The 14,836-nt window shown below is 40.1% G+C and overlaps 2 protein-coding genes and 1 long non-coding RNA gene across 3 annotated transcripts in view; 2 read left to right on the forward strand and 1 right to left on the reverse strand.

Annotated features, from left to right (window-relative positions):
* LOC113236112 overlaps positions 1–4,225 on the forward strand; it is a 58,729-nt gene extending 54,504 nt beyond the window's left edge. Inside the window, exons 16-18 of the mRNA XM_026472103.1 lie at positions 724–832; positions 3,508–3,858; positions 4,121–4,225. Coding sequence (XP_026327888.1) covers positions 724–832; positions 3,508–3,858; positions 4,121–4,225 — 565 coding nt within the window. The remainder of the gene's footprint in view (positions 1–723; positions 833–3,507; positions 3,859–4,120) is intronic.
* Positions 3,737–14,836, forward strand: part of LOC113236180 (putative 1-phosphatidylinositol 3-phosphate 5-kinase) — a 38,875-nt gene continuing 27,775 nt past the window's right edge. The window contains exons 1-4 of the mRNA XM_026472191.1: positions 3,737–3,829; positions 5,263–5,965; positions 7,798–8,002; positions 14,535–14,652. Coding sequence (XP_026327976.1) covers positions 5,280–5,965; positions 7,798–8,002; positions 14,535–14,652 — 1,009 coding nt within the window. The 5' untranslated portion in view covers positions 3,737–3,829; positions 5,263–5,279. The remainder of the gene's footprint in view (positions 3,830–5,262; positions 5,966–7,797; positions 8,003–14,534; positions 14,653–14,836) is intronic.
* Positions 8,312–13,765, reverse strand: LOC113236182. The gene is made up of 3 exons (XR_003310920.1): positions 13,664–13,765; positions 13,397–13,527; positions 8,312–8,439 (listed from the first exon to the last, which is right to left on the reverse strand). It is a non-coding gene; the product is annotated as an uncharacterized LOC113236182 (long non-coding RNA).

Below are 14,836 nucleotides of genomic sequence, written 5' to 3' on the forward strand. Positions count from 1 at the left end.
TGTTACACCTTCAACTAAATTGTTTATTGCATAATATCAATTACAAATATAAGATGTAATATTTATTGGTGGTAAACATGTGACGCCCTGCAAGAACACAGCAACGTCTGAGGGCTAATTTCATAAATCACAGCACCCCTCATGGACGAATGGCATAAGAGGAGTTACGTCAAACATGCTTATTGCTCTAGTAGATACAGAAAAATATAACCCACGTCCACATTCTTGTAATTCTATCTACAATATTAGTCGATAGAGTTACAAGAATTGGAGATGATGGGCCAATACGCGTTTTTGACGTAACTCCTCGTGCCATTCTTGCGTGAGGGGTGCGACATTACAATATATCACAACATTTAATTATGATAATGTAATAATGTGAATTCTATATTAGTGATGGGTAACATACATTACACAATACATTCATTTTAAATAACATTTATTAATAATGAATACTTTTAATTGTTTTCTGAACTGTGTGAGTCTTTCTAAGGTAAAACAGTAATTCTAATTAATGTAAGTTTCTTTGATACAGTGTCGTTTCCTACGTATAGTAAACACGAATACTTGAAAACTCGATTTCAACTGTCTTTATTAATAAATATCATTCGAGTGCACATCAACAATCACTCATTAATTAGAAATTCTATATTTATTTATTAGACGGGTAATACAATACACGACAAAGAATAAGAACTAAGAACAATGTTGTTCCTTTTGCAGGGGCATGCCACAACAGATATCGAACCCTACGGTGCTGCTTTTGGACTGTTCCATCGCGTATCAGAGGGTGGAAGGGAAATTAACGTCTCTAGAACCAGTGCTGTTGCAGGTTAGTCATGAGGAATTAATTTTGATTTATTGAAGATTTCGTAAAATTTTCAATAGTCATGTAGTTGTTGTCGACAATTTTATCGATAGATTTTGAATGTAGGTAAAATTTTGCCAAAAATGTCTGAATTTGAAATTGTGAATGTTACGACGTTCTAATCATTACTTGTCCCGTATCTTGCTTTCTAAAGACATATTTAAGGTTTTTTTTTCAATGAAGAAAACAAAAAAGGCTTTTTTATTTTTGTGAGGTCGTCAAGTCAGGATTGTTATACAGACTGTTCCTTGTTCTATCGGTCGTCACGGAAATAGTAACTAACGCTAAGATAATCGTTAACGACACAATAACGATAATAATATGCCAGACCATCACACCAATTGTTTGGTGTCGAACAAGGGAATTCCCTTTACTATGGGTACCAGAGTAACGGAATTCACTCTGTGGCATTTCCCAGAACGCCCAGACCGGAACCAATTTAGAAAAGTTAATTTCCAAATTTGTTCCTACCGGGAACCGAACCAAATCGAAGGGACTTTCTCTTTTAGCGCCCTCTGTGTAAAATCGTCGGGCCTACTATCGGTTCGTCTTTAGGACCAGGGCCCCGATTCAGAACTCTTCGATATTTTAACCGAATCGCACGATGGGGCATCGTTCTCGAATCAAAGGGCGCTTTCCGAACTCTTCAGAATATTCCGAATTAAACGTTCGATCCGGATTCGGATACGACATCGTTATCCAACAACGTTTACGGATATAGATCATAAGAAAAATGAAAGTCTTTTATATACATTAAATTTTTATTGAATTGATATTCAAATATTTTTTGTGAAATTACTCCACTAGTTTGTTATAATTATTAATACAAAGATCGAACACTCAAAAAAAATTCCTTCGATCCGGTCGGATTCGAACCGACGTCTTCTTTTATATACATTTTTAAGACTTTGAAGGCATTGACTTACAAATAAATGGACGACGGGTCTAATACAAAAACCACGAAAAAAATGTCCCAAGTCAATCTATTTAAACGTAGTGACATGTAAAGGAATGTTAAAAAGCTAAAACGTTGAATTTAAATTGTAATGTCATCGCAGTACTGTCTAATTTTGCTTGCTTCGCTGTCAGTCGAACAAACGAAGACTAAAGCGTGAATGACGTTCTGTATACGATTTTAACGCCCTATAAGTTCGGACACTTTTTAGCACGGACCCGACGTCCATATAATTGTAAGTCAATGTTGGAAGGCCTAAAATATATGAATACATTAGTCTCGCATTAAAATAAATTAATAAAATTGAACAAAATCCAGACTTTATTTACAATAATAAGAGATTTCCATATTACATTCTTCCTTGTAAAGAATAGTTAGTTTGGGAACTTTCATTCGATAACTGAGTTCTGAATAACGTTTGCAGCCTTTGCCGGTCGAGAAGTATAAGTAATCGTAAGGGTATGACGTCATTTCGGTTCGGCTTCGAATGCGACAGTTTGACGTTCGATTCGGTTATTGTGAATAAAAATGCAAAGAAATCGTACATCATACGATATCTAATCGAATCGGTCGACAATGGAGTTATCGTAAGGTTCTGAACCGACCTGCAGTCTCTGTTTTTTCTACGTTAGTTTTGATTATAATGACCCTCCCTACCGATCCTTAGGGTATACGAGAAGGGTGCTATAACCTGTGCAAGTGTATGGATCTTCTAAGTTCAAGTACAGGGTTGTCAGAGACCGTTGTCACTGATTTCATCCGGATCTCCAGAGGTCTCGGGTGAACCGCCCCGGGCGCATGTACCCTCCCTATTTTTAGTAGATACCGTGCTTTCGTGTCCTTTCTTCCCGCTGCGCATTGCACAACTAACGGTTGCCATCGTCCATTACCAAAACTCGTCTATTGGTCGTCACCATTCCGCCGAGTTGAAGCGTCTCTCTAGTTCGTACGAAAATATGCGACTGGAGGGACCGGAGGATAGACCTAGCTCATCCTCTGTTAGCTCATTGAGTATATAACCAGAAATAGAGACGAAATGTAATTTAATTTGTTTGAAAACTACCTGCTATATTATTACAGTGACAACTGCGCTCCGATTGGCTAGCCCGAAACAATTGACGGGTGTCATCAATGGGTGTCGTCAACTGTTTCACTTCAAATCGACCAGTTAACTTGAGCTTTGCTATAATTGACGAAAATTTGAGATATTACATATTTAATAACCGATGAAATGTGGTTCCATTTGTTTTGTAATTAGACGTTTTACTGTTTTTCCCGCGCCACCGAATAGAACACGCTACAGGCTAGCGTTAGAGATACTATCTTTATTACAATAAACACAGAATATTTTTTGGAATATACGGAGACGTACACACAGGTCAGTTGGCCTGACTATATTTCAGTACAAACGGGAGTATAACGCACACACACACTCAACATAGCCCCGCACTAGGGAAACCCTGTGTCGCGGGTGCCATGGACACACACATAGACAACCACAAATTACACCCAAACTCACGAGAGAAATAATTGTAGGCCATACAACTATTTCTCCCGGCCCGGGAATCGAACCTGGGACCTCTGCGTGGCAGTCCGGCATGGTAACCGTTCGGCCACGGAGGCAGTTTAAAGGAGGAGGAGGGAGTTGATATTTACAAGTTACGTATGACTGATGAGTTACCAGGAGTATATCGTCTCTATCTCTGGTTATACGCCTTCCCTCCGGAGGTACCACGTGCAGGGCCCCTCGCAGGAGCAGGAGTACCTGGCGCGCTGCGCGCTGCGGCTGGCGGCGCTGCGCGCGCGCGTGGTGCTGGTGCGCGGGTCGGTGGCGCGCGCGGTGCAGGACGCGCTGCGCGCCGACGGCGTGGCGCTGGCCGCGGCCGTGCGCGAGCGCGCGCTGCGCCGCGCCGCCAAGGCCTCGGGCGCCGACGTGGCCGCGTCCGTGGACGCGCGCATCGCCGCGCCGCGCCTGGGCAGCTGCCGCAGCTTCTACGTGCGCAGCTGTGAGTCGCCCCTGTCCGCGCCCGCCCCGGTGCAGCGCTTTTCTCGACCGACGCCACGAACGAACAAAAATAATACAAGAAGGAAATTAAACTACTTTTCCGGATTTCAATCGCTGTCAGATTTAATACGTAGGCATCTTCGCAAATGCACAAATGATCTACTCACCTCCTCTCTATTCCTATCCTAAAAAAACGCCCTGATTTGAGGGTAGAATATTCCCCGTTTTGACGGGCCCTGTTGCAACTACGCCGCGCTAGCGAACGGTCGCTTTTGACGCGATATCACCGTAGCCGTTGGCCAACGGCAATACGGAAAATCATCTTAGCATCTCATCTGTCTGTGAGAGACCAGAGTGGGCGGCGCGACAACCCCTTGACACCTGGGCATACGCATAAACACCAACGACCGACACATCTATCGAGGGAACAACTCAAGGTCAGTCAGTGCGTTCACCCTACCCCATTTTGGCGCCGTCAATCGTGTATATTTCGCGTAAATCGACATTTCGGGCTCTTTACAGGTCCCATGGTCACGGTTGACTGAGGTGGTACAGTCTTCAACCAGTTATATATAATATTAATACGAAACGTCGTCGGTTTGTTTGAAAAAACAAATATACGCCCATACGCCATTTAAATCCGGAAAAGTAGTTTCATTTCCTATGTGTAACAATCGCGAAAACCTAAGAACTCGATATAATACAAGAAGTTGAAACACGCGTGTTCGCAAAGGAAATATAAAAAATGCAAAAAGATAAAAGTGGGTAACCAAAAAGAACTTCAAAATACTTTCATTTGCTTCACCCCCTTCGTGCGGATACTTCTATCCGTGCGCCATACTTAAATACAAAATAAGTAATACCGTAGACAATATTTTAATAATTCTCGTAATTACTATATAACAGTTTTTCTTTAGTGTGTTTACATACATTACGTAGCTCTTTATAAGTACATAATATATTCCAAAGTTTACAGTAACAGAATTGAATGGAATTGCACGCCCCATACAAGATAAATTTATGTTTTTTTTTTAATGTAAGGCAATCACTCCCGAACGTATTTGAGAAAAAATAATACCTCCACTCATCGGATCAACTTAAAATTTGTTATACTATGAAAATTCGATGACATTACAACCATATGGTAACCTGTACCTAATGCTGCAACCAGGACACTGCGTACTACGCAACTCCTTAACACTTATTGTATAGAATTATACCGAAGAATGTACGATACCACACAACTTATAATACAACTAACATAATTACACTACCTATAATAGGGCTCTTAAATTGCTTTCAACGAGACATTAATTTACAAATGGTAACTTATCGGGTTTTCTGAGGTATGCACGTTTAGTATCGGGAGTTTTTTTTAAATTTTAATTGAAGTTTTTTTTAGCTCTTTCTTATCATCCACCGCGCTCCTTTCAGATCCCAGCAAAACTCTCATGGTGCTGGAGGGTTGCGCGGAGCCGCACTTGGCTTGCTGCATCCTCCTCCGAGGGGCGCCTTTGCAGGAGCTGGTCCGAGTGAAGAAGGTCGTCAAGTTCATGCTGCTAGCGTGCTACAATTGGAAATTGGAAAAGGCATTCCTTGGCGACATTGAGGCCGTCTTGCCCGAAGCCGGGAGGACGTTCGACGACGACAGCGTTGACGACAACGACGTATTTGACAAGAGCGATGACGGTTCAAGTGCTAAAAAGACTGAGGCTCAAGATAGCAACGAACGAAATTGTTTCAATAATGAATCTGACAACTCTGAAGCTAAAGACGTTTTTGGTGAAATACCCGATGCTGCAGCTAAACCAGGTGTTGGCAATGACGGCAAAGCAAAAACGACTGATAGCGAACCGAAAACCAACGAACGAACCCCTAAAACATGTGACAGTCAATCGAAAGCCAGTGTAAGTAAAACAGAAGAAAATCAAATCTCAGATACGAAATGTCAAGAATTGGACGACCCTTTACAGAAAGCGAAGTTTATGCGCAAAACGGATAGTGATAAAACTTTGAGTTGTGGAGTGCCGATTAGAGATTTTAGTGATCCCTTACGAGCTACTTTGTCGGTCGATGACGACGTCTTCCTGCCGAAGGAGGAAGCTAAATTGAAAGCTGACGAAACGCACGGTGATAGGTATGTTTACATTTATTGTTATAAAGCTTAATAGAGTTGCACGCTTGTGAGCCTAAGTAGGATTCGAACCTTTTAGTGAGAGATTTACCATAGCTCTGTCAGAATGTTTCTCCACGAGCACGAGGTGGAATTATGGTAACTCTAGCCCGACCGACATTAAAGCATGAAACTCAAATATTTTTTGTGTCATAGGCAAGCAAATTACACTTGCAATCGTTACATTGACTAATTAATAGTACATTATTGCAGAGGCCGGGAAGTAAGGGATTGCTGGACGAGTATGACTTACAAGGACGAACACCAGCGAGGCCTTGTATTAATACGAGTTAAGCAATCCCCGTTCCCGCCGAGGCATGTGTAGAATTTTTCTCAAACATTGCGAGGAAATGATAAAAGAGTAAAGAGAGGAAGATGTGCAATAGAAAAAGTAAAAAAATATTAACTAACTTTAAAATTTATACAATGCAATTTTTAAAACAAAATGTTATTGTTTTTCCAGGCACTAATGTGCCTACTTATACTAACTATTAATATAGTAGTATGCTGGACTTTTGATGATGTGTTTGAATTTATCTATTACTGTATTTTCGTTATTGCTCTTCTCACTAGCACTCATTTTCGCGATCAAAATACAAAGACAAAACAAAAGAATACCAAAACTCTTTAGTCTAAATGTTGCCGCCATTTTCTTTTCTTTTTAAGTGAGCGGTGCAGGTAGGTATTTTTAATTCTCGCAGTTATTAACATTGGACAGTTGGCTGTCTGAGTTTTTTTTGTCTGTTTACATAGTTGATTATTAGTAGATATATTTAAAAGTTTAGAGAAGAGGACTGTAATGGATTTTCATACTTACTTTGCAGGCCTTAGCCGGGAAGAAGTCAAACATTTTCGAGCATGTTTGAGAAAACACTATTTATTACTCATTCGTAAAACATATCCACTTAAGATGAATGGGAAAGAAACTCTAGGAGTTGCTCTTTGAAACATTTGTACACATTAATCATTTTTACAAAATTAATTTCATAATTCACTTATTTGTGAAAACACAATTTCTATTACAAACATTGAAGGTAGGTTATTAAACATTTACTCACAAGCAGTTCAAGAGACTTAACTAGATATGACGTTTTTTTTAATGTCACAAGGGCGTGCTCGCATGAATTTAATAATGGTTTAGGTAGTTACTATTAAATAACGAACTTATAAAAGTATAAATAACTATATATTCTCTAAAGAATGTGCTAATTCGTTACACGATAGGATGTACTTTATTCGATCATAAAAAATCCTGAAAACAGACTAAAATAAAAGTCTAAAAGGATTTATTTAAGAATAAGTTAGATAGCTTTGTACACACGCCATCACATCAAGTTAGACATTGACGTATCTTGTTCCGTTGCACTGGAGACGATTTTCGAACAAAAATGTGTAGTCTGTACATATTTTTATATGGGGACATTTTTCTTTAATTACTACAGAGAACGTGCTAAATTTTGGTTTTCATCTGACGCCCTATAGTTTCGTTATCCCAAAACTTAAATTTTCAAGTTTCAACGGTTTAATCACACGCCGCTCCGCCCGCTGTCCCGTCAGTCTGAACATCTGTGTCAAATTTTCTCCGCCTGTACTTATTTTATTCATATTAACCTGACACCTCACTACTAAAATCTTGGCTTCAAATACCTCGCCTTACTAATGTGTGTACTTGTTTTAGAATACGACTAATGCCATCTATTGGTGAGATTCCGGACTAAATTAAGAATAGTGGCATTGATTGTCTTAATTGGCTGGTGGCATTATAATATTGTTTTTATTTAATTTTAAACTTACAGATGGTCAACAGACGATACAGTCCTCTCAATGTCTCCGAACGTAATAATACCAGCGCCCTACCTCGAAACCGAGGCAGGCCGAAAGTGCCCGTTGAGAGTCTACTTCCCTAAGCCTCTGTTGAGCGTGCCTTCAAAGGCTCCTCACACTCCTCGCACGCAACATCGCAGAATCAGTCGACCGCATCAGACTAACGTAACCTTAAAGGTAAGGTTACCTGCACCGTTTTGTGATGTCTTCTTTATTTTCGAACCCAGTAAACATGCTCCAAGATACAGACCTCACAATGTATAGAAACCTGCTTTAGGTACACGCCTGTACTCAGATTGAAGCCCGAAAACTTGTTTTTATGATAGAAAATTTTATCGAATCTACTTGTTTGTTTTTAAAAAAAAACCGATGTTTCGGTTCCATGGTCACAGGTGGGGTTTTTTATGACATCAAGTGATGGGACGAACAAATCATGCGTCTTTCCCACCGAGTATACATATAACCAGAGATGGAGGCGAAATGTCATTTTTTTTTTTTTTTTTTGGTTATTTGGCTTCTGTCCCACTGAGGACAATTCTGCCAGTGTCCGGGTTGAAAGATACACGGTATATTTATCAAGATTCACTCAAACGACGATGATCGGTTGCACCATCCTATGGACAAAGACAAAACACGGGGTTATTTGACTAGCTACTTTGGATGAAAAGCATAAACACATGCCGTGCACATAGTAAAAGTTATAACCGTATGTTATTTTGTTCAATATATTTAAATAGAGTAAATAGTAGCGGAGGTTTTAGGGGAGAAAGGATACTATAAAAATTTGTGGGACGAGGGATACAATCTGGAAGAAGATCGTATAAAGAGACGGGATATAATGCACAGTTAAAAAATATATGGTCAAGAGTTCCTTCTTCAAGACCGCACTCACAAAGGGAGTGATCCCTTATCCTGAGCTTAGCAAGAAAAGTGGGTCTGCAGTTATGTCCTAGGCGCAATCGGATGATAGTTGAAGTTGTTCTTTTACTGGCCTCGCGGAACTCGAAAAACCAAGGTTTCTTGGGTATTACTGGTTGAAGACCAGCATAATATTTGCCTTTTTGTCTGCTAGAAGACGACCAGGAAGTCTTCCAGTTATTGTGTAAATCAATCTTAGCCTGGGAGCGTAAGTCTTGAGAAATAGATTTATCATATATAATGGTACCAGAATGAATCGCCCATTTAGCCCATCTATCCGCTTGTTCGTTCCCAGAAATGCCAGAGTGTCCAGGAACCCAAACAAGAACAATTTGAATGCCAAGGTTAGAGCAATTGTAAAGGAGCTCTTTTGTTTTAAGATTGATTGGGTGAACATCTTTGCTACGAAAGGGGAATTTTAACAGATCGTCCAGGCAGCTACGAGAGTCTGTAAAAATGACAGATTTGTCTAATTTGTGGGATTTAACATATGAAACTGCCTCAAAAACAGCGATCACCTCACCCGAATATACGGACGCTTTAGAGGGAGATTTAAAAGTTAAGGAGATATTAAATGTAGGGATCCAGACGGCAGAGCCAACAAAATCATCTGTGGTGGATTTGGAAACATCTGTAAAGATATTGAGCCAACCGTTCCATTTCTCATTAATGATTTTATTAAAAAGTATTTCAGCGTTAGGGTCATCTTTGACAATTCCTAAATTGGTAACAATGTTGGGTTTAAAAATTAGTGCATCAAAATCGATTAAAAACAATGGATTACCAGAGTATTGATTGATAGGGGGGCCGATGAGAGATTTATTAAAGCTTTTTAAAAGGCATGGAGGGCTCTTATGTTCCCAGTATTTAGAAGTTGTAACAAGGTTCGCTAGTTGAGTCAAGGGGGCAAGTAAGGGGTGAGCAGAATTTTGTGAGATTTTGAAAAAGAAACGGTCGCATAAGTACTGACGACGGAAACATAACGGAGGATCTAAGGTCTCAACCTGCATGGCATTGATTGGAGATGATTTCATCGCTCCTAATATAACACGAAGACATCTAGCTTGTATATTATCCCAATAGTTAACAGCGGATTTGTTACAAGGTTCTAATAAAAATAAAGCGTAATCAAAATGACTCCTTATTACAGCATTGTAGATCAATTTTTGGGTATAAGGGTGGGCTCCCCACCATACTCCACACAGAGCTCTAATAATATTAATACCCTTTTCACATTTATTTTTAATATAATTTAGGTGAGGGATTCCAGTCATGTGGGAATCAAAAAAGAAGCCTAGAAACTTAACCTTGTCGTGTACAGGGATCAGTTCATCATTTAGGAAAATTTGTATATGTGGGACACGTCTTTTTCTTGTGAATACTACTATTGAGCTTTTATTGGGTGATAGGAGAAGGCAGTGATTAGTGAGCCAATCTTGCAAGTATCTAATGGCAGTATTTAGTTGGATAGTGCATTCATCAAGAGACTCTGAGGAATAATAGAGTGCTAAATCGTCTGCATACTGTAGAATATCACAGAAGCAGTCAACAGATTTATCAAGGTCAGCAGTATATAGACTATAAAGGATGGGGCTCAAGACAGAACCTTGTGGGAGTCCCTTCCATATCATTCTGGGGGGGAGAAGAGAACCATTGATACGTACTGAGATGGAGCGAGACATTAGCATGTTATAAATGATGTTAATCATCCTCACTGGTAGACTCAGCTGATGCATTTTTTGCCTGAGTAGCGGGAGATGAACATTGTCATAAGCGGCTGTCACGTCCAGGAAGACACCAACAAAGTACAATCCTCTGGTGAGTGCGAGTCTAATCTCAGTAGAAAAGGTACTGAGGCTGTCAAGAGTGCCCATACCCTTACGGAATCCGAACTGCGACCTGGATAGAAGTCCTTTGCTCTCCAATATCCACTCTAATCTATTTTTGATGAGGTGTTCCAATGTTTTGCATAATACTGATGACAGCGCAATGGGTCTATATGAGGCAGGATCCCTTGGATCCTTACCTGGTTTAAGAATAGGGATAACAACTTGAAGTTTCCAGGAGTGTGGAATATCACCATTTTCAAAGATTTTATTGATAATATTAAGTAGGACAGTTTTCGAAGAATTTGAGATGTTCTTAATAAAAGAATATGGGATACCATCGATTCCAGGTGTAGAGTCTCTTAGGTGGTTCAAAACTGAAGACAGTTCTACGGAGGAAAATGGTTGATCCATTCTATCATTAGAGTTTGGGGAAAAGGAGGGAGGGAAACAGTCCATAGATGGGACAGAAGGAGGGGCCAATCTATTAATAAAGTCATCGATCCAAGTTGAGGGCTCATTACTGGAGAAAGTATTGGATACACGAGAGCCTGAAAACTTTTTAAAATTTTTCCAAACTAGAGAAGATTTTACACGAGGAGAGAGGTTCTCGCAAAACTGAGACCAGCCAAGGCGCTTTTTTTTTGAGAACAGCTTTTTGGATTTAGCATTGAGCTTCTGGAAGGACAAAAAGTTTTCAATGTTAGGATTATCCAAAAAAAGTTCTTCAGCACCATTGCGTTCTAGAATAGTTTCTGTACAGTCGGAGTCCCACCATGGGGGGGGAGGGGATGGTGTCTTTCTTAGATTTTTTAAGAGGGATAGAGAGATCAGCAGCAGAAAGCAGAATGTTAATGAAATCCTCATAGATTGCAAGGAAATTCTCATTTGTAATTAGTGGGAGTAACCTAGTTTTAACTTCCACTAATGAAGAGAATTCATCCCATTTAGCCTTATTCAGTTTAAATTTAAGGAGGGGTGTTGCAGGCGGTGCCAACTGGACAGACTGAGCGAAAGTTATTATTATAGGAAGATGGTCACTGCCATAAGAATTGAAAAGTACTCTCCAAGAGAATTTGGAAATTAATTCAGAAGAAATTAGGGAAAGACTAACACAACTGGGATTTTGGGCGGGGGAAGTTCTTCTCGTAGGGGAACAATCGTTTATAACACAGAGATTGTTATTATCAAGCATGTCAATAAGAAAGGTGGCAGGAGACGAACAATGGTTAGAGCCCCACATTGTGTGATGACAATTAAAATCACCAAGCACAACAAGAGGGGATGGGAGAGAAGCAAGGATGGAGTCTAGTTCAGTGAAGATAGATTGATCAGGATGGGGGATGTATACTGAAACAAATGTTATGTTTAAAGCTCTAGCTGCTACAACATTAAAATTCGGGGAGTGAGAAGGAAGGTGTAATAAAGAATAAATAGTGGGTCTTTTAATAATTAGAGCACAGCCATCATATCCATTGTTGTTATCATCCCTGAGACATGAGAAACCAGGAATCCTAAAACGCGAAGATGGCTTTAGCCATGTTTCCGAGATAGCCAGGATGGTGGGCTTATAGTTATTTATTAAATCAATTATTTCATGTTTTTTATGACGTATTGACTTACAGTTCCATTGTAGGATTGGGGTCATTATTAATATGGATTAAAGAGTTTAATTTATTCAGTGATTGAATGACATTGTTCGGTAGGGAATCATCAAATTTAGAAATAATATTGATAAGTGTGTTGATAAGTAATTCAATAAGATTTTCGTTTCTGGAGGTATTGTTTGATAAGTCTGAATTAATAGCACAGCCATTAGGTTGTGTGGACTGCGGAGTCATAATAAGGTCATTGTGGCTTACTTTATCGAAACCAGATTTTGGGGAAACCCAGGGTCGGCGTTCCAAATAAACAGTTTTTCTTTGGGAGGAGCTTGGGGAAAGAGGGGGGAAATTATGAGGTTGAGAGGTTGTAGGAGAACATTGGGTTGCTGCAGGAGGTTGAGCTGTCATAGGGCGAGCACTGTCAGCGAAAGATTTACGTACAGTCCGGAATCTAAGGGAAGCCTCCGAGTATGGGATGTTTTCTGTTGACATAACAACCTTAATAGATTTCTGTCTGGCTTGTTCAGGGCAAGAGGGATCCGTGGCCATATGGGGGCCACAACAATGTAAGCACGTTGGTTGGGAGGTACCACAAGAATCTCCAGCATGTGGTTGGCTACATCTGAAACACCTGGGCTTTGAACGGCATTGGGCTTTCACATGACCAAAGCGGCAGCAATTGTTGCACTGTATGGTTGGTAGAGTATAGATCTCTACCGGAAGGGATGTATGATAACACAGGACTCTTTCAGGTAGTTCTTTGCCAAGGAAAGAGACCATTACTGTTTGGGAGGGGATCCAATGTGGTTTGTTATCAATATATTCTTTCCTGTTTAGACGTCTGGCCTTAATGGCTTGGGAGCCATTAGTGCAATCAATTGACTTGACCAGTTCTTCCATAGTCCACTCTATCAGAATGTTTCTAACAATACCATTTCTTATCAAGTGAAAAGTGGGGATAATTGCTTTGTAAGAATTCGAGGTGAGGAGAGAATTTTCAATAAATTTGTTTGCGGATATTGCACTAACAAAAGTAACTACAACCCGATTGCGCCCTGTAGCTTTGATACCGTCTTTTGCAATCCCATGTATACCATTCTTACTTAGGAACTGGGCAAACGTCAATAATTTGATTGTAAGACCAGATGAGGGGTTGGACTCTTCTCTCGATACGTGAACTATAAATGGACCCTTATCAGAGTCACTATATTTTAATTTCATACCGTCAGCAAATTCGGGTAAGCTGTAGGTTTGTTGGGCAGATGCATTTGGAGGAGCGTTTGAAGAACGTTTCGGAGGTTGCTCCGATGTAGTTTGGGAGGAAGATGCTTCATCACTGGCACGTTTTTTAGGCCTGGAATTAACATTTTGGGTGGGATAATGGTCGAAATTCATTTGAGAATCCGGGTTCAAGAAACCGCCAGTAGAGAAGCCGCCTCCCCCATCAGGGGGATTATCGTCGTCCATCACCAGTTAGTAACTAAATTTACCTTCACAAACACAACAACAGCACCACAAACTATACAAAAAAGGCAACCAATTTCACTCGGAAAGTACCAATTTAAATTTCGACACGTGTATACTGACAGGAGCCAGACACTAGACCGAAATGTCATTTAATTTGTTTGAATACTATTCTGCCAAATCATTACTGTCACAACTGCGCTCCGATTGGCCAACCCGAATTCGAAACAATTGACGGGTGTCGTCAATTGTTTCACTTCAAATCGTCCAATTTAACTTGAGCTTTGCTATAATGGACGAAAATTGCAAAATTACATATTTAATTACAGATATTAGATAGTACTTAATTACAGATGAAATGTGATTCCGTTTGTTTTCTAATTAGATGTTTTGTAGTTTTTGCCACACTACCGAATGGTACAGCCTGCTTTGTTAGAGATATTATCTTTATTACAATAAATACCTACAGAATGTTTTTGGAATATACGGAGACGTACAGACAGGTCAGTTGTTGGCGCTGTACTATTTCAGCTTTCTAATTTGTGATTTCAGCGCAAACGAGAGTTGATATTTAAAAGTGATATAAGACCCATTTGCCTGATGAGTTGCCAGGGATGGATAACCCTTATTTCGTCTCTATTTCTATGTATACTCGATGGTCTGTCCATAACAGTTACAGAGGGGTACTGTATATATTATACACAGTTGACAAGTCCCGTGTGCCTGCTCACATTAGTACTTGGCGGCAGAAACAAGTATGGTTCTCTTTTACAAGTATCTCTACTGTTAACTAAAACTGAACTTGGTAATGTCAAATCGCGGGACCTATTACTTGGCTATTTCTCATCTCAAGTTTACGGTTCGATAAACCACTTTTTCCAAACTCTTTCTGGTTAGGAGGTTCACCCATTCATCGCGAATCCGATAACAACTTCGGCAGATGACATCGCGTTTAAGGCTGCACTCTCGCATTACAGAGCTACGGGCTGCCGTTTGGTCAACAACAATCACGCGCGTGAGTATTAAATGTCAAAGGTCTATTGGCATGTCTATAAGAAGCGGTGCAAGTGAAAAGAGGAGATTTTTATGTTACTAATTGACGGGACGAACAAGTCGCGCGTCTGTTTGTAAGTGACACGCCTGCCCATAGCAGTTGCAGTCCCACTCAGAGCTTTAAATGGCAAAGGTCTGAGGGCACT

This window comes from Hyposmocoma kahamanoa, unplaced genomic scaffold (genome assembly GCF_003589595.1).
Source record: "Hyposmocoma kahamanoa isolate Upper Pololo Valley unplaced genomic scaffold, ASM358959v1 89, whole genome shotgun sequence".
Classification (NCBI taxonomy): domain Eukaryota; kingdom Metazoa; phylum Arthropoda; class Insecta; order Lepidoptera; family Cosmopterigidae; genus Hyposmocoma; species Hyposmocoma kahamanoa.